At 36.8% G+C, this 19,979-nt stretch overlaps 2 protein-coding genes across 10 annotated transcripts in view; one reads left to right on the top strand and one right to left on the bottom strand.

Annotated features, from left to right (window-relative positions):
- LOC144965779 (tyrosine-protein phosphatase non-receptor type 4-like) overlaps positions 1–5,065 on the bottom strand; it is a 90,763-nt gene extending 85,698 nt beyond the window's left edge. For 4 of the 8 annotated variants that reach the window (XM_078901484.1, XM_078901481.1, XM_078901485.1 and 1 more), the window contains exon 1: positions 4,878–5,047. The gene's annotated coding sequence lies outside the window, so the exon portion shown is untranslated. Of the gene's footprint in view, positions 1–4,877 lie in introns of all 8 variants that reach the window. The other 4 variants (XM_078901479.1, XM_078901483.1, XM_078901482.1 and 1 more) reach the window with 4 other exon arrangements.
- Positions 5,066–8,470: 3,405 nt separating this feature from the next.
- On the top strand, positions 8,471–18,576 carry LOC144965781 (putative gluconokinase). Of its 2 annotated transcripts, XM_078901489.1 has the most exons (5): positions 8,471–8,854; positions 11,436–11,466; positions 12,057–12,143; positions 15,815–15,858; positions 17,117–18,576. In XM_078901489.1, exons 1-5 carry the CDS (start codon positions 8,814–8,816, stop codon positions 17,436–17,438), a joined length of 525 nt encoding a protein of 174 aa, XP_078757615.1. In that variant the 5' UTR covers positions 8,471–8,813; the 3' UTR covers positions 17,439–18,576. The 2 variants fall into 2 exon arrangements, with proteins under 2 accessions (XP_078757615.1, XP_078757616.1); XM_078901490.1 differs by lacking the exon at positions 11,436–11,466 and having other exon boundaries at positions 8,718–8,854; positions 17,117–18,324.
- Positions 18,577–19,979: the final 1,403 nt, after the last annotated feature.

Raw genomic sequence — 19,979 nt, forward strand, 5'->3', positions numbered from 1 at the left:
GATTCAAAACTTGAAATAACTGGGAGTCGCATATATACTCACTATTTCAATGTGTAGGATATTTTTAACAGTTAAAGATTTCTTCTATATATATAGAAGTATAGAAATACCATTAATATAGACATGAGCAAAAAAAAATGCTTTGAAAGACATAACTTATGTTTCAAATTATATTTTTAAAATATAAGAAAGAATTAATGTGAAAGGAATTAATTAAATGCAAAGGTTAAAAGAAATATAAGACTAAGAGCCTAAAATATGGATTACTTCCCTTGTTCTGAGATTTCTGTCATTTGGCAGGATATCTGGAGGAACAGGGACCAAATTCCCCCGAAATTGTTCTCCTTCCTTTTAATGGCCATAAAGACAGTTTAATACTAATAATTTTTCGGCTAATTTAGCTCCTCTTGCGTGTATTCAGATAACATCTGGGATACCTAATGCTTCAGCAAAACTTACAAAGACAGCTATATCTCAACTGCAAATCTAAATCGATAAAATTATTGAAAACAAGACATTTCTCTAGCCTAATACTAATACAGATAAATGTTTGTTTTTTTTCTTTGGTTAAATATCACTTTAAATCCAGGTGAGCAAGACAGTATATTTAATATTAGTTATTGGAGTGGTGCCTGTAATTGTAAGTGAAATTTCAGCCCAAAAAAAGGACTCCTCTTTCATGGACAATAACGTGATTAAAATTGTTAGTAGGTCGTCTGATTCCAGCCTATTGACAGGTGCCGATTAGCCATTGGAAAAGTGAAGCCCCACTTTGGGTTAAAATTTGAACAATTTCACATAATTACTGTTGCATTGTCTTTCATTGTATTTGAACGGTTCTGATATAATTTTAAAGAGCAGAGATCAAGCTTTCTTTTGGTGTGATTTACATCGATGTAGGCACGTTCTATCTAAAATTATACTTTGATAAGAATAACGTAAATTGAAAACTTTAGTATTTTTTTTTCAAAATTGAAAGAACAAAAAAAAAAAAAATAAAGGAAAGCTCATCTAGATGACTGACTATGCCATATCTTATCAAGATTGAAGGGGGAGCAGTATTGCAGTATGTTTAATTTTGGCCGCCAGTGACCAACCCTCTTTTCTCCAATTCAATTAGTAGTCAGCTGTCAGCTTATCGAGAGGCTATCCAGTAGGGCAATTCCCAGTCACAGATTTTGAACTTTTTGCAATGGTAAATTTTGAGTAGGCTAGTAAAATATCATAACTTTGGAACCATTTATCTCTAGAGAGCCTCGCCTTTGGCCGACCAACCTCCGCTGCACGTCCAACTCGCCTTGACCATGCATTCACGTAAAATATAAAGATTTTTTTTAAAAACCTACCTCTGTTTCAAAAACTAGCATCTTTCAACTTTCTAAGAAACATTTTGATTTTTCAGAACTTTAGTTCGTTAAAAAAATACCGGCCAATCTGACCCGTTGAGTCGAATGAAAACGAAATCTTGTTGTTTACACGGTTCAAAGGAAATGCCGTAAATAAGCTTTCATGGACTTCCTGTGTTGTTTTTACAGTGTCACGTGACCGTTTTGAGAAATTTGTCGTCTGCTACAAATAATTAGACCGGTAGGGGGTAGATATTTTCGTTGGAGCAGAGAAAAAGTGAGTATTATTTCTTGGACTTGTAGAGAGGCCTAGGGTCCACCAGCAGTCAAGTTGATTGAAAAAAAGAAAAAAAAGGCCTTTTTTATCCGCCGCCACCACCACCGTGAGAGTGGAGAAGGGGGGGGGGGGGGGTGTTGCATGAAGACGAAAGGGAGACGTGTCGCTTGGTGACCTTGTGTGACGTAGAGCATCTCAAGGATGCTGGCAGCAGTTGCAGGTGTTCTTAACCCCTTAACGGCGAAGCTAATTTTTTGCTTTTAGATAATAGTTTGCTTTTATCTTTATTATTGTTAACGGGGAATACAGCGTTTCCACCAAGAGAGCAGTCAGACTATCGCAACTCGGACTTCAATTGTCTATAATCGTTTTGCCGTTACTTGTCTTTTGATGATAGAAGATTTGGTGTTAGGTCAAAGATCGAATTTCGCCGCTAAAAGGTTGCATTGCTACTGGATTTGCTCCCCCCCCCCCCCCCCCCCCCCACCTTTTTTTTTTCTTCTTTTTTTTTCACCTTAGTATTGTTGATTGCTATTTCCTTTTTTATGATTAGCAAGTGCCGTAGGAGTCTCACAGGATGCAGGAGTACTGCAATTAACCCTTTGCCAGTGACACTGATTTTTTTTGTTTTCAAATAATAGTCTTCATTTATATTATTTTTTAACGCAGAAAAAAAAAAAAAAAAACGTTTCCACCATAAGAGCAGTAAGAATATTGATAAAAAGCGCTTTGAGCACGTTGGGTGGATATTGCCCTCTATAAAAGCTCAAATTCTTAAATTGTAAATTGTTATTTGTCTTTTGATGAAAACTGTAAGATTTTATTTTTGGTCCAAGTAAGATTGATATTCGCCTTTAAAAGGTTAAGTTGTTTTGTTTTTTCAGTTTTTTTTGTTTTGTTTTTCAAATGCGGATACGCTGCTTCTTCCTTTTTTTTTTCCTCAACTGGCAAGCTATCGCTGTACTTACCCGCATGGCTTGCACACACAAAAGGAAACATCAAGGTCACAAAACCTTACATCCAGGTCACAAAATCAGACAACTAGGTCACACATCAAGACATCTCTGTTTCGTTTGTTCCAAGATAGCAAAACAAACCAGACGTCTTGGAGTTCGAAAGAGCTTTCCATAAAATATTTGGTATTTGCAAGACCCCCAGAAACCAATTCCCTATACAGCTCTTGTGCACGGTTACTTATGACCTTGATTTCTTTCGTACCCACCCCCAAAATCCCACTTATTGTGTGTTATAGGCAGAACATAATAAATAGCTGGGCTGCCACATGCGTGACTAAATTGGCCAAAGAGAGAATCTATACTTTGGCATTAGACACCAATTACCTGATGTCTTGGTTTTTAATCCAAGCCGAGTGAGAGAGAAAAAACAAAACAATCATACATGTATCTGCAAACAGCAGAACGTTTTCATTTTACAATGAGATGGGAAGGGGAAGGGATAACACTATGACAAGAGAGAGAGAGGGGAGAGAGAGAGAGAGAGAGAGAGAGGAGAGAGAGAGAGAGAGAGAGAGAGAGAGAGAGAGAGAGAGAGAGAGAGAGAGAGAGTGGCGGGGGAATGGGGGGGGGGGGGGGATAGTAAGGGGGAATGGGAAAAGATGAAAGAAACAATGGGTTGCCTGATGACGTAGATCTCAAAGGATTGTTACAGCGGTGTTCACGGTGCGTACTTCGTGAAATTTTAACCTTTTACAGTGACACTGATTTTTTTCTCCAGATTGCTTATGCAGAATAGATCGTTTCCACCAAGATAGCAGTAGTAAGAGTATATTTCGACTCGGGCTTCAATTAAACTATAAATCGCAAAGCTTGTCTTTTAATGATAACATTAAGACTAAGATCTGGAGTTTGGGGAGTGTAAGATGGAATCTCGCCATTAATGGTTAAAATTGTTTTGATTTTTTTTTAAATAACACACACACACACACACACACACACGAGCGCGCGCGGTCACGACAGCGAGGACCATCTATTGCTTGTTTTGCAACGGTAAACCAGTTTACGTGTACGTAGATCCTGAGGCTAGATGCCCCGTTACGTAGGCACTCCCAAAAAAAAAAAAAAAGAAAGAGACACACACACACACATACACACGCACACACACACACACACACACACACACACACACACACACAGTCTCGCATCCGCTACGAACTAATTTTGCGCACCAATTTTTACTGCACTAATGCACCAAATTGCATACCTATCTAGGGACACTTTTTTCCGTATCTTTTTCTCAATAAACTTTTTAAAAAACCTTTGTTTTGCGCGGCAGGCGGCAGGGCACTTGGCACTAGGGGGCACCAACCATTGGACAGACGAAAAAAAAAACACGATTTCGCGAGGAATGAATCATGAAAATATTTAGGATATAATTTCAAACACAACTTTTGAAATTCATCAAGGATTGTCTAGTACCGAATTTTTTTTGATAGAAAACAAATGTAGCTTCAAATCTAAACTGCTTTTGACGGTAAGCGGTAAGTTTTTATTTATTTTTCTGTCCAAACGAATGATTTGTCCTGGTTATAGAAGCTAAGTATTGGTAACACCGGCTCAGCTCTCTAGATCTAAAAGTAACGTATCATATTAAATGGTTTTTAAATGCCTATCTTTCCCAAAGTAAAAATTAATTATCAATCTTTACTCTTTATCATTACGAAACAGACATGAGCCATGATGAGCTGAGAAAATCGTTTCGTTGACAAGGTTTAAATAATTATACTTTTTTTATTATGAAGCATATTTGACATCCGACATGCCAAAGAAAAGAAGTGAAGAGTGCCAAAAATTGATCAAAGAAGTCTCCCTGTCAACTGCCCACTGCCAGGGTTCAGACTGTCTCAAAATCAATCACAACTCAAAAAAGAACTCGAGATCAGAATCAGATTACAGATTACGATTGACGACTCGACACACTGACACTCACTGACTGACACTGACACTGGACACTGACACACTCGTCCACACACTAATCTCTAACAACATATCAGTATGAACTCCTCTTTTACACATTACTACTTACTCTATTCTATAATTCTTTCCAGCCATATTTCTATTCTGTATGTTCTGTCTGTTATAAAATAATGTCCTCAACTTCACAAACTTAAAATTTCAAATCAAGTTCATCAGGAAACAAGTGTCTGCTATTTTTGTTCTAAGCAGTTGGAGTTGCCTTAACGATGACAACTATTCAAAAAATTTCCACAATAACACCTATTCATTGACATCACTTACCTGTGATTCTGATGATGGGAATGCATGCAAACAGGTATATTTCATTCCAATAAATTGATGCCAGGAGTATATAACTGCAAATATATTACACAAAAAATCGTCTCAGTAATTCGGTCTGCAATATTACAGGAAGTGTAACTTACAAGATGGCGGAGAAACAACAATGTCACGTGACTTCCGTTGATAGCACCGCTAGATGGCAATGCCTTCCGCTCATAAATTTCATTCCCACAGAAATTATTTTATTTTTTGTATTATTATTATTAAAATTATTATTTTATTGTTTTATGACATGAAAAAGGAAGGAAATCGACCAATTTTTGACACGAGAAGTCTCCACATCAGCCTGCTCATCAATCATTTCAGACTTTAGTTATATATTCCAGACTATCATACATTCTTTGTACTGATACCATGACTTAACTACTAGTACTACTACTACTACTACTATTATTATTATTACTTCTAGTACTACTACTACTACTACTATTACTACTACTACTACTACTACTACTACTACTACTACTACTACTACTACTATCACTACTACAACTACGTTTACTACTACTACTACTACTACTACTACTACTACTACTACTACTACTACTACTACCACTACTGTACTACTACTACTACTACTACTACTACTACTACTACTACTACTAATACTAGGCTACTACTACTAGGCTACTACTACTACTACTACTACTACTACTACTACTACTACTACTACTACTACTACTAATACTAGTATTACTACTACTACTAATACTAGTATTACTACTACTACTACTACTACTACTACTACTACTACTACTACTACTGCTGCTGCTGCTGCTGCTGCTGCTTCTGTTGCTTCAGTCGTTGTTGTTATTACTACTACTAATACTACAACCTCCACCAACAACAACACCACTATTATGTGGGCTATGTGATCTTGTGGTATGAGACTCGCTTTCTGATGAGAATTCCTGGGTTCGAGCCTCGCTCGGCGCATAGTTAAGTTCCTGGAAAAGGCTCTTTACCCACATTCTCTCACCGTACTCAGGTGTAAAAAGATTATCTGGTCGTTATTAGCGTTGTCTCTGTCAGAAAAAAAATTGTAATACCGCCTAGCAGGCGTCATGTCTCGATTACATGTTACGTGTTTCTGTTGGTCAGGGACCCTTTGTAAAGCGCTTTGAGCACGTTTAGTGGACATTGCGCCATATAAAAGCTCAAGGTTTGTTTGTTTTTTTTTAATTGTGTTTGTTTGTTGTTTTTTTTTTTTTTTAATCTTTTTTTTCTTTTCTTTTGTTTTGTTATGTTTGTTGTTGTTGTCTTTATTTGTTGTTGTTTTGTTGTTTTTTTGGGGGGTATTTTTGCGGGGGGGGGGGGTACTATAAGTGTTGTCTGTGGGTCTTGCGGTATGACACTCACTGGTTCGAGTCCTGTTCGCATCGTTGAGACCTAGGAGAAGGCTCTGTACTCACTTTGCATCACATCAGTCAGGTGTAAAATGAATACATGGCCGATAAAAGCATCGTATCAGTCCAAAAAAAAAAATAATAATAATAATAAAAGGTTAATATATGTACAACGTTACAGGCAACATGGGGGTCCCGATAGCTCAGTTGGTAGAGCAATCGCTTCACAATTCAGAAGCAAAGGGACCGAGATTTTTATTCTTCTGACCCCTGTCCACCCTACAGTGATTTGGTAGCTGGGTCTGTTAGATCTGGCGGAAAGTACTATACGATAGACTAGCATCCTATCCAAAGGAATTGCTATTTTCCGTTTCACGTGATTGAAACCGGGATAAACTGCGGCTCCATGGGCCAAATGGCTCTGATGGACCACCACAGGCATCATGTATCTTCTTGCACGGTAAGTGTTGCTTTGGTAACGGCAACCGCTTTGTGTGCACATTGTCGATATTATTCAATATAAAAGCTCGTGTTCTACTACTACTACTACTACTACTACTATTACTACTACTACTACTACTACTACTACTACTACTACTACTATTACTACCACCACCACCACTACTATTCCTTCTTCTTCTTCTTCTTCTTCTTCTTCTTCTTCTTCTTCTACTACTACTACTACTACTACTACTACTACTACTACTACTACTACTACTACTACTACTACTACTACTACTAATAATAATAATAATAATAATAATAATACTGATGGTGGTGGTGATGGTTCCGCTCCTAATCTAATGTTGGATCAGTGTTGGTATTTCATTTGTATAGCCTAATTTCATTTATCATTAGGTTGTATCCATTTTAAAGATCACCCTAACGTGTTATTTATTTATTTTTTAAAATTTCTAATTGATAAAAATATGTTCTCATTATATCAATTAATTCAAGTGTTTTTTGTTTTTGCTTTTTTGTTTGTTTGTTTCTTTATGGTCCGTCGCAAGGCAACATTACAACGTGAGCAGTAGGTGCAAAGTTTCTTACTCACTCAAGGAACAAGAACGAAATGCTGTGAGCTCCAACCCAATTCTCCCGGGTGGAACTACAATGCCTTTACCACTAGGCCACCTCTTATATGAAAGTAAACCAGTAAAAACACATCAACTTGTATATTTTGCAAATCTTTGGCAAATTCTCGATAGCCAAAGGTAGCAATATACACTCATAGTTTTAGCGTTTTTAATGTCAAATCCAAATTTGCGTGTGTTTATGTGTGTTTTATTTTATTTTAAATTGTTGTTGTTGTTTATGGCTTTTATTTTTTGTTTTTTAAATTATTTTTCTTAACTTTTAAAAAGACGTTTGGCATGGAAAAATTTGGTATGGAATTTTGGGATTTACTTGGCACTTTAATCAATGACATAATTAATTTTGATTATTTAACAGTTAAGGTAATTAACACTAATTGCATACCATATTAATATGATAATTCGTTACCATTTTTTCTTCATTATGTTTCATTAATCAGGTAAGATAGCTATAATGCTTATAAGATAAAATCACACCATGCATAAGGAATAAGCAATAAAGTTTTCTCTATATTCATGTAAAATTGATAGTTGCTACGGAATTACTAAACACTAATGCTCATTTAAAAAAAAAAGCAATGCAACAGAAAAGTGAACATTTCCATCTCGTCAATTTAAAGAGATTTGTAAATAAATAAGCATGAACATTTATGAAGCGCATTTCGACGGATTTACCATACTCAAAGCGCTTCATCATGTTTCATTTATTCCCCAAGCAAGCGATATGAAACCATATTTCCATTTCATATACTTAATACCAGTCGCCTGTTAGGCGTCCTTCTTATACTATAACTTTTACAATTGCAGGCACTGCGCGTGACCGGTTACTCATTCACACCTGAATCCGAGTTGGTAATATGGTAAAGTATAGTGCCTGACCCAATGACACAACGTCGGGACCAGCTTATTTCCCAAATACTTACCCATACGGCTACTTACCACGCTTACCATCGTTTGACTTTTGTGACAAAACGAGACACCACTGAGCAACCAAACCTGAGAGAGAGAGAGAGAGAGAGAGAGAGAGAGAGAGAGAGAGAGAGAGAGGTGTGTTAGGGAGGCCGTGTTTTTACTTCCGGTGTCATGTTGACTTGTTGATAACGAAAGTAGTAAGTTATCAGCTGTTGATTATTGTGAATGGAAGCCGTGAAGAGTCGCGAACCTAGGTCGTTTCGTGCAAAGATTATCAGAATACTTGGTGCTTTGTCATGGCCATCTTTTTGCCACGTTCAGCACCACGGCTTCAAGATAACTTATTCCAAGGTAGTACTAGTTGAAGCGGAAGCGTGATACTAGTGATACACAAGCTCATGGAGTTGGGGCAGCCGGTCTCCGTAGTCTCAGTCTCAGACTCTCAACCCCGCAGTGCATTGTTTGACAGTTTGTTGTGATCATTTGACAATTTGAATTTGCTGGGAAGGTATTAGAAAATTAGCATGGTCTTTTACGTGATCATGGGAGTGTCTGGATGTGGCAAGTAAGTTGTGGGAACGTGTTTATTGTTGTTTCAATGTGTTCCATTCCATTGCTATTGATTATTGACTTCTACTTCTAGATCTGCGTATTCAAAATGGATTGTTGATTTTAAATTCTTCAATTGTTGACTTTATATTTTATTACCAGACTACCGGGACTTTTCACGTGATGTCTAGATGCATGGATTAGAATTATGATGCATGGCATCTTTTAACCGTCCACTCTACATGGAGAACACCCACTTTGTTGCTTTTTCTTTCATTTTTACCTTTATTTTTAAATTTCACTTATTCTTATTGAATTGTGAATGAGATATAGAAAACCGTTCACATTAAAGTAAATTGTACAGAATTCTGAATTTTTGTTCATGATTATAATTGTTGTCTTGAGAAGTGTGCCTCTTAAAAAGACGGTCTCTCACAAATATGAAAAAAATGAAATTTTACCACAGACTTGACCCCGGGAAGTTGTCTTTGAGGTTGCACCAGTCTAGAACTGCTTCGTCTAAACTTGTACTCTTTTTCTATTCACAACGAAATAGTCGTGGATGATGGCGAAGGAGCTTAAGTAATTGATAGGCTGAATTGTGAGAGCACCAAAATGCATTTAAAAGTATATATTAGTGTTTTACAGTGGAAGACTCTGAATGCGTTCTTCCTTTTTTTAAAATAATAGAGAAAACGGGCACATACACAATTCATTCACGCCAAAGCAAAATCAAATCAACTTTACGCACGCACACACACACACACACACACACACATACAAACACACACACAAAACAAAAACACATGCACTCAAACTTAAGGTATACAAGGCAAACAAATATGAGTACACCCAAAGACATAAAGCATAAACAAGAAAATTGCAGTCTTATGAATAAATCATTATATTACAGCGAGGCACTTGTCAGTATAGTTATAAAGAAAGAAGACATACTGAAAAATATTATGAAGCTTAACCCAGGCAAATCGGCAGGACCTGATGGACTCCACCCTCGAGTGCTAAGGGAAATTGCGAATGAAATTGCCACACCGCTTCAAATCATATTCACAACGTCGTTACACAACGGGAACTTGCCACAACAATGGAAACTTGGACAGGTTACTCCAATATTTAAAAAAGGTGATAGAAACACTCCTGGCAATTATCGACCTGTGAGTCTGACAGCAGTTCCGTGCAAAGTGATGGAGGCAATAATTAAGGAACATGTGATGGAGCATATGGTCACAAACAATCTGTTCTGTGATGAGCAACATGGCTTCGTGCCTCGGAGATCATGCATAACACAACTAATTACCTGCATTGATGAATGGACAGACGCCTTGGATAGGGGAGAACCGATGGATGTGGTATACCTCGACTTTAAAAAGGCATTTGACACTGTACCCCATGAAAGGCTCATTCAAAAACTACATAGCTATGGCATCAGAGGAAAGATAAACGAATGGATATCTAACTTCCTGCACGAGAGAAAACAGAGAGTCTCACTGAATGGGCACACATCACAGTGGTCGGATGTCACCAGCGGCATTCCACAGGGGAGTGTTCTGGGTCCAGTATTATTCGTGGTATTCATCAATGATCTACCTGATGTTGTAAAAAACGTGATCAGAATATTTGCTGATGATACAAAGTTGTTTGGACCTGTAAGAACAGAAAGTGACCGACATACTATACAAGATGATATCGACAAATTATCAGACTGGTCAGACAAGTGGCTGTTAAAGTTTAATGCAAGCAAATGCAGCGTAATGCATCTTGGTTACAAAATTCCAAAACACACATACAGAATGAGAGACGATAACGGAGTGTACCAGCAGCTAGGGGAAACAGAAGTAGAAAAGGATTTAGGAGTGCATGTAGACAACAGACTATCCTTCCACCATCATGTCAACTGTGCAATAAATAGAGCAAACAGAACTCTCGGAATTATTAAAAGGACATTCACCAGCAGAAATAATGATATTATTAGGCGGCTCTACACTACTCTGGTACGACCATCACTTGAATATGGTAATGCACCGAGGATATCACAGCATGTCGGTGACATGGATAAAATTGAAAGGGTACAAAGGAGAGCAACGAAGCTTTGTTCAGATTTGAAGCATCTACCATATGAAGATAGACTGAGGCATCTCAAACTACCATCATTGTACTACAGAAGACAAAGAGGAGACATGATACAAGTATATAAGATAATAAACGAGAAAGATAGAGTAGATAGAGAGCAAATACTACCAGAGAGCACATTTAATAGAACGAGAGGACATAGCGACAAATTAAAAAAAAGACAGGCCAGATTAAATGTAAGAAAATGCTCCTTTGGACTCAGAGTGACAGATAACTGGAACAGCCTTCCAGAAGATGTAATTAAAGCGAGGACAGTGAATGAGTTCAAAGACAAGTTAGACAAACACTGGCATTACAAGCGTTACCAGCTCCGCCCCAACCACGCAGGTGCGCGTAGATATATCAGAGATAGTGCAGAACGGGTATTACAGGCATAGCCTTCAACCCGAAGAAGAGGTATCAAGGTATCAAGGTATTATGATTTTTTTCTCCTTTCATTTCTTTAACAGAAGTACCATAGGATTGAGACTGGCAAATCAGGTATGTTACAAGGGAATGTCTTTCGTAACATCAAAGTCATTTATCAAATGTTTAAAATGAGTTAATATATTTCTTTAAATCCTAAAATGTGTTGTTGTTCTGGGGATTTTTAATAATAAACACAAAACATTATTTTTGAAAGATTTGGTTCAAAGAAAAGAAATAAAAAGGTTATTCCTAAGGGCTGGAAATTGACAATACATGATGATAAAAAAATTAAATAAAATAAAATTCTATTTATTCATCCCCAAGGGGAAATTTATCTTTAGGGTCAATTCCAAGGGAAGACTGGAATAACCCTGGCATCAGCCACAGAGAAGCGCTGCAAAGTAAGCTAGGGCGATGTGACTTGCTCTAGGCCACACTACGCAGTGGCGGGTGATTGAACTCGGTATCTTTTGGGTAGGAAGCAAAGACTGTACCACTGAGCCACGCTGCCTAAAGTGAATTTTGAAGATTACTAAGATTTGTTTACTGTTCCTAGTACATTTTTAAAAAAATAATTAAAATAGAGCCATTACAACAAAAACAAACAGTTGAGTGTAAAACAGCATCACCATGATTAATTGTTTTATCTCTTTTTTTTCCAGCTAAATATTCCATTTCAAGATGCAGATGACTTTCATACGTCAGACAGCAAAAGGAAAATGAGTGAAGGGGTTGCCTTAACCGATGAGGTTTGTTAATTAATCTTACATATTAACTGCAAGCACAGTTTCATTTCTTGTTATGTAGTATGGCTTATGTTGGAAATAACTCACAGATTCTAATATAAGTATGTAAACCCCATCCTTTTGTCCCAATAAAAACAAAAAGTTATTAATTTGAACAATAACTTTTTATTAAATTTGGGCTTAGTTATTGAAACTAAGAGGGGGTGCCAGAAAAGAAACTGGAATATTTTCATAACTCAAAAAGTTTTTAGTACATCCTCTTGAAACTCACATATGACAGAGAGTCACTTTTTACCTCCTTTTTAATGGATTCCCCATGCAGATCAGTGCATTTTGCCAGAGTGACAACAGTGAATAGATGTACAATCAGAAAAATTGTCTTCCTCAAGCTAGGCTTTTGATAACCAAAACTGAAACTTCTTCAACAAAATCTGTATCTGTATCTGTATGGTTCACGCTGAAGAAACCAATGGTCTGGTTGTATTTCAACGGCGTCCTCATTGGGCGCGGGCCCATGTCAGTCGGGCCTTGAAATCGTTTAGGTGTGGTGCCATGATGACCAGTTCATCCAGCCCATTCCACTCTGAGGTAGTTCTAATGAAGAAAGAATTTCTGTAGTTTTGTGTTCTTGTCTGTGGGATTTTGAAGCAGTTCGAATTGTTTGTGGCCTATCTCTCAATGGGGTTTTCGGTTATGTGGTTGGCAAAAGTGAGTGCTCGGATTTTCCTTTTGTTTGGTTGTGGCGTGAAAAAGGAGTTAGCCTTTATTGATGGTATTTGATCTGTTATAATCTTGAACATGAATGACAGACGGGTTTCTTTTCTTCTTTGTTGGAGGCTAGTGAGGTTTTTTTCTTCTAACATTTTTGTCATGCATCCTGGGGTTCTGCTCTCAAGTTTTTGAATATCCTCTTTCAGGTAGGGATCCCAAGCAACTGCTCCGTATTCCAATTGTGATCTCACAAATGCGAGGTAGACGTTTTGTTTGCATGACGTTGGGGTGTGGCTAAGATTTCAGCGGAGAAAGGAGAGGGTGGAGCCTGCCTTTTGGGTTATTTTGTTAATGTGTTTCCCCCATTTCAAGTCCTTTGAGAAGGTGATGCCAAGGTATGGGTTATCGTCGACTTGTTTCAGGACGGTGTTGTTTAACTTGTAGGTCTCATTGTACTTTTTAGCTGTGCTGAGGATGCAGCATTTGTTTCATTCCCCAATCATTAGCCCACTGTTCGAGACTATTCAAGTCCTCTTGTAGCAATTTTTGATCGTTTGCAAAGTTTATTGGTTGGTATATTAGACAGTCATCGGCGAATAACCTAAGCTGAGATTTTACTCGTAGAGGTAGGTCATTGATGAAACAAAGAAATAGTATGGGTCCTAGCACCGTTCCCTGTGGTACTCCTGATATGACTGGACATTCATCCGATGACGTGCCGTCTAGGACTACTTTCATGGTACGTTTTGTGAGGAAATTACAAAGCCGTGTGTGTAGAGAGCCACGAATTCCATAATTTTATAGTTTCTGCAGGAGTTTTTGGTAGGGCACAGTATCAAATGCTTTGGAAAAGTCGAGGATGCCGATGTCTGCCTGAGTCTCATCAGGTCGTTTACAGTTATTAGGAGTTGGTTTTCACATGAGTATCCTTTGCGAAACCCGTGGTTCAGGTCAGTTAGGATGTCATTGTTCTCAAAATGGTTCATCATGTTCTTACAGATTATATTAGACCTGTAAATTCTCAGTCAATTAACTGAAATCAGTCAATTCGTCAAATTCAAATATTTTTTAAAATGGAAGAAAGAAATGAATAAAGAAAGAATTCATGAATCGTAGTCGATTGACTGTAAAGTTAACTAGGAATGTTCCACAGCCCCACGCATAGCTCATGGGCCGTTTATATTAATGATGGATATATATTGCCAAGGCTAAGCGACGCTTTTTAGAATTGCCGTGTCTGAACACACCCCAGTGTATTTTCACACGGCCTTCGTGAAATTATTTTTTCACTTTCGAAACCTGTCGTAGCCAATTTTAACTGAGCCGCCGAGCGATAAATTTCACTGTTTCGTCTAAGCCAAAATTGACCACATTTACTTGAAGGACAGGAAAAGTATGAGAAAGAAAAATTCGAAACACCGGAAGTTCGTTATGTAGACACCTTCAAATCGAAAGTTAAATGATTGCTACAAGCACATCTCGATTACCTCATGTTGTAAATAAACTGGTTGACCGTTTCTAAGTTTCTTCACTGATTGGGTACCTAATTACAAGGAACAATGGTAAGTAGCCTAATTAATTCCCTCGCAATTTAGTTTTCTGCCATTGCTTTGCTCAAGTGAACTTGCTGTTTACCTTTCATTTTGATTCTTTGGATTTTACCCCTACGACTACGACGAATTACGAAGAGTTTCAGTTTCAGTCAATTTTTATAGAGCTCATTTACAGGTCTATTATATGCTCTAACAGTTTGGATATTACAGACGTCAGTGAGATTGGATGGTAGTTCTCTGCTTTATTTTTGTTGCCTTTTTTGAATACAGGTGCAATGTTTGCCGTCAGCCAGTCATTTGGGAGCATTCCTGTGTCGACCGATTTTTTGAAAATTATGCATAGTGAGGGGGCCAAACTCTCAGCACACTCCTTTAATACTGTGTTGGGGATGTTATCTGCTTTGTGCCTATTTCCCCCTAAATGGTGCTTTAAGGGCCCAGAGAGCTCAAAGTCAGATCTGAACTGTGCTAGTCAAATATTTCAGAAGACTTTTTTTGGCCCTACAGACCTCATCAGGCCTGCAATGAGGGGTCTCGTCTTGTTGACACCTATCCAGAAGGTTTCGGGAAACTTCCAATCTTTGAAACTGTTGTTCTTCTGTTAACGTTTTTGGAAGCCAAAAATCTTTTCGATCCCCCAATGTCTCATGGTCAATTTCATGAATAGTGCTTTTAAGTTTCAAATAATCTCTCGAATCTTTACTCTCCTACCACATTTGTTAATCTTCACTACCCTACTCGAATGACATTCTAATCACTTTTTTCTTTTTTGACTGACCAAACTTGCGTTTTGCTTTTAAGAGTTGTTGAACCATCTTTTAAACAAGAACACCGCTGATAAACCTGAGACTTAGACATTGTCTTCTCACCATATGATGGTTTAATTATTTCATAATGAATTTCAGAAGGTTTTCTTCCATTTGTAGACAAAAAGTGTACAACAACTCTGACCTTTAGCGTTGACCATTCTGTGATTGGAGTAGCCATCTTAAAAACAATAACATTTTTATATTGCTTTATTCAGTTATGTTTAATTAACACAACAATTTAAATATTTGAATATCCTTTTTTTTCTCTTTGTTCAAAACGTATGCAAATTTTCCAGTTGCTTTTCAGACGTCTCTCAAACCTTTTAATTTATACTTGTTTTAATTCACATATCCTGATATTAGATGATATGCTAATATTATTTTATACATTTTATACAATAAACATAGATAGCTTTGTTGACTTTTTGCCAGGTTTTATGAGACAAAAGTATCAAAAGAACAAGAAAGAGGCATAAAGTTTTAAAATTTCTTATGACAGTCACTCTGTTATTGGTATTACTTTTGTTTAAAGTTAAAAGCCTATCTAGAATTGCCACATCTTGAGACACAATCTTTAAAAAATCATTGTCTCGCATTTCAGGACCGTTTACCATGGCTTCTGGCAATTCATGAGCATATCAAAAGGTCAGTTTTGATTTCTAAAACAGGTATGTAAATTGAAAAGGATCAATCTCAAGTTTCAAAGCATAGGTTAATAAATTATGAAACTCGTAATTTGTTGGTTTTTTTAGTTGGGCAAAAATATAATAAAGTAATTCCCTGGGTGGGGTTCCTGACCTCCCACTAGGGAGATGCTTGCTGTGTCTTCTATACCCCTATACCTGTTGTCCAATTGCTTTCTGTCTTTGTCTTGGAATGAGATTACTTAGTTCTATCCTGACACTGGGGGAAAAACATTTGAATGTAGAGTTATAGTTTTACGAGATGATATTTGTTTGCATTGTAAATCATCTCTCTGTTATGTAGTTATTTTTTTTTTTAACATTTGATTTGTAAACATTTGAGTGTATTCTTCTTAGTGTGATCTCAAACTAAGTACACTGATGGTGTGCTCCTGAAATCTGCATGTTCCCTATTCGGACCATTTTCCCTATGTCTTACTTTTTCCTCTCGTCCTTTTAATTGTACATCTAGAATATTTTTACTATCCAATTTTCTTCCTTTTTACTGGCACTGATATGACCTAAATGTGTTGCAAGCGCTGTAAAACCCTTAAAAACAAACAAACAAACAAAGCAATTCCGTTACACTTCAGTTGCCTTCAAATAGTCATGAATTACATGCACACGTTAGGAGATCTAATAACTGAAGGCAAGTATGGGTTTGATTTAACATTGTTGAAATGGACAACTTTTTGCATTTTGGTTTTTAGATATGCAAAGAAGTGCATGCCAGTCATGACCCTTGTTTGTACTATCATATGAATATTCATGCAGGCTAACGAAATTAGGCAAAGGAGAGCAGCATGTTTTATCATCAACTGCCATAAATGAAAGCCCGAGGAGAAGTGAAGTGCACTGTATATATTCACTTATAGCCCAAATGAAAAATTTATAATGGTTACCAAAGTATAAAATGGAGATAGAACAAGAAAAGGCTTTATAAAAATTCAAAAATATCAAGTCAAGTAAATTGAAATGGAAACCATGCTGGGATTTTATCAATATTTCTTTTTCTCTTTTTAATTTTGTTTTTTTTCAATATCTTACATTTTTCTTTTTGACACCATTCCATAGCCTTTACACCATAATCATCATGACTATCATTATCACCATTATCATCGTCATTCATTCATTCATTGTTTCATCCATCATGATTATCATCATCATCATATTTATTGATACGCTTCACTGAAGTAAACGTTATTTTTCTTCATTTCCAGCTTTGTGAATTCAGATCAAGAGGGAATTGTTGCATGTTCAGCACTGAAGAAAAAGTACCGCACAGTTTTGTTGCATGGAAGTTCAGTTAAAGGAACAACGCTTACAGTAGATGATATATTATTTATTTATTTGAAGGGTTCGCAATCTTTAATAATGGATCGTCTATCAAAACGAACAAATCATTTCATGCCAGTGGATCTACTAGATTCTCAATTAGCTACACTGGAGGAACCATATGACGGAGAACATCATGTGGTTGTGAATGTTGATAAAGATGTTGAAGATATTATCCATGAACTTTCCAATATTTTACGTCATTGAATGATGAAATCTAGATATACAATTATTTTAATCAAGTCTTTCACTTAGAAAATTGTTGAATTGCAAAACTTTTTATGAACTGACTTGTATATTGATATATTGTATAAAGTTGAATCATGAAGGTCATGTATGAATGTTATTCTACAATGGTTGTCTTATGAATATGATAAGAAAATTAAAGGTTGAAGCAGGCACTGAAGTGCGTGATAAGCAACTGAAAATACAGGAAGAATGTATCTTTTAAAAATCTCATTACATGAGTTTTTAAGATTATTGCCCATTTCGGGATTTTTATGTATTTAACTGATTGTTGTTTTATAGCCGTTTGCTACATGCATACAACAGAGTTAAGCCGTATCCTGATTGTATGAAATAGCAAATATTTCTTATTGCCTTTTGCAATGGATATGATGCTTGTTTATAAAAAAATTGCTTTCCAATGTATCTTAACCAGTTACAGCTATTAGGTGAATAGGGGATAATAAAAAACGAATTCTGATACAATATATAATTTCAGAGCTGTAAAATTTTTCAATATTTTAAAATATTTTACTAGTATAATGCCCATGCTTTGCTACGAAATATTTTTAAGGCTATGAAAGAAATATAGGAATAAAGGAAAAATGTATGAATGCTAGCAGAGGTTTTTATAGCAAGAAGTGACATCATTAATATGCACAAAGAGAAATAACACACAACATGGAACAAATTCCTGGTGCTTCACAATAGAAAAACAGTTCACAACAACAAAACAATACAAACAATAGATTTGTTTTCTACACTTTCCTGATATTTTAAAACTATTGCCAGATATTATTACGAAAATTATGAACTTGTATCTTGCGGTTGGATTCAAATAAAATATTGAAAAAGATAAGCAATTAAACATTATTAGTTTTTTGTTTTTTTTTAAAGTCTAATTTAATTTGTATTTTAACATGCAAATTGTCATTTTTAGATGATGCATATTCATAAATCAAATAAATTTGTAGATAGGAACCTTTGAAATACAAATTTCAGGGATGCCACTTTTCCGGTTTTAGCCGGAAATCCGGTTTTTTTTACCACCAGCCGGTTTTAATCCGGAACTTCCGGTTTTTGTCCGTCGTCACTATTTAAAAAAAAAAAAAAATTTAAAGAAGAAGAAAAAAATCGAGATCGAGATTTGAGCCGAAACTTTTTCGCCGGGTGAATAATTTGGGCTGTCACCGCCGGTCGAATATTTGGGCACCTAAATGGTAGTTTATCTACGCCCATCCCCATCACAATTCCTCCTTTTTAAAAAAAAAAATTTAATAAATAAACAGTGATTTTGAGAATTTCTCAGAAATTTTCCTCTGAATTTGCCGTGTTAAACATTTCCCTCAAAACCACAAAATCACCATTATGTCTTATGTCATATTTTGACACCTGTGCAATAGTCTCATGAAATTTAGTGACGGTCCCGTTTTTATGACGTCGGGCCAGACTGAATGGCACCAGATGTCACAATTGACACAGACGACCAGTGGTGTTCTTTGATTAGCAAGTTGATGGTTGAAGGCGAAGGGGAGGGACAAATCTCTCTCTCTCTCTCTCTCTCTCTCTCTCTCTCTCTCTCTCTCTCTCTCTCTCTCTCTCTCTCTCTCTCTCTCTCTCTCTCTCTCTCTCTCTCTCTCTCTCTCTCTCTCTCTCTCTCTCTCTTTGACTTTCTTCCCATTTCTCTTTTCTTCTTTTTTTTTTTTTTGATATAGAATCTCTAACATCAATTCATAAATTATTCTGGTAGAGAAGTCTCTCCTCTCTCTCTCTCTCTCTCTCTCTCTCTCTCTCTCTCTCTCTCTCTCTCTTTCTTTCTCTCTCTCTCTCTCCCTCTCTCTCTCTCTCTCTCTCTCTCTCTCTCTCTCTCTCTCTCTCTCTCTCAACCATCCATTAAATCTTTACAAAAACTAAATTTATGTTTAATGATAAGAATGGATTTATACTAGTAATAGTAATATATTACATAATACCAATACAAAACTATGTTCCTGTTATTTTTACACTCTGCTTGCGTTTGACCGATGGACGGAGACATTTTCCTCCTTTTTGACAAATTGCTATTATTATCACTGAAAAAAAAAACCACTCTCACCAAAACCACTACATCATCTCTACCACCACTACTATTACAACCACCACCACATCATCATCCCTACCAACACTACTACTACAAATAACACCACAACATCCCTACCACCAGTACTACTACAACTACCACCACATCGTCATTCCTACCACAACCATTACAGCCACCACCACACAATTATCTCTAAAAGACCACGACTACTACAACCACCACCACATCATCATCCCTACCACCACTACTACTACAACCACCATCATATCATCATCTCTAAGACCACTACTGGGTGGGGATCCTGACCTCCCATAGCGGGCAGGGAGGTACATACTGTGTCTTCTATCCCCTTATATCTGTTTTCCAACATGCTTTCTGTCTTTGTCTTGGAGTGAGATTGCTTGGTTTTGTCCTAACCTTGGTCGGAGTCCTTGGCTGAGAGG

Source organism: Berghia stephanieae, chromosome 2 (assembly GCF_034508935.2).
Source record: "Berghia stephanieae isolate SIO BIC M18660-M18661 chromosome 2, UCSD_Bste_1.3, whole genome shotgun sequence".
Classification (NCBI taxonomy): domain Eukaryota; kingdom Metazoa; phylum Mollusca; class Gastropoda; order Nudibranchia; family Aeolidiidae; genus Berghia; species Berghia stephanieae.

Excerpts from the sequence above, each read along its gene's own strand:
- LOC144965781 (XM_078901489.1), top strand. The coding sequence starts at position 8,814 with ATGGTCTTTTACGTGATCATGGGAGTGTCTGGATGTGGCAA. Across the intron at positions 8,855-11,435 it reads GGAGTGTCTGGATGTGGCAA|AAGTACCATAGGATTGAGAC; the intron begins GTAAGTTGTGGG and ends TTTCTTTAACAG. Across the intron at positions 15,859-17,116 it reads ATTCATGAGCATATCAAAAG|CTTTGTGAATTCAGATCAAG; the intron begins GTCAGTTTTGAT and ends CTTCATTTCCAG.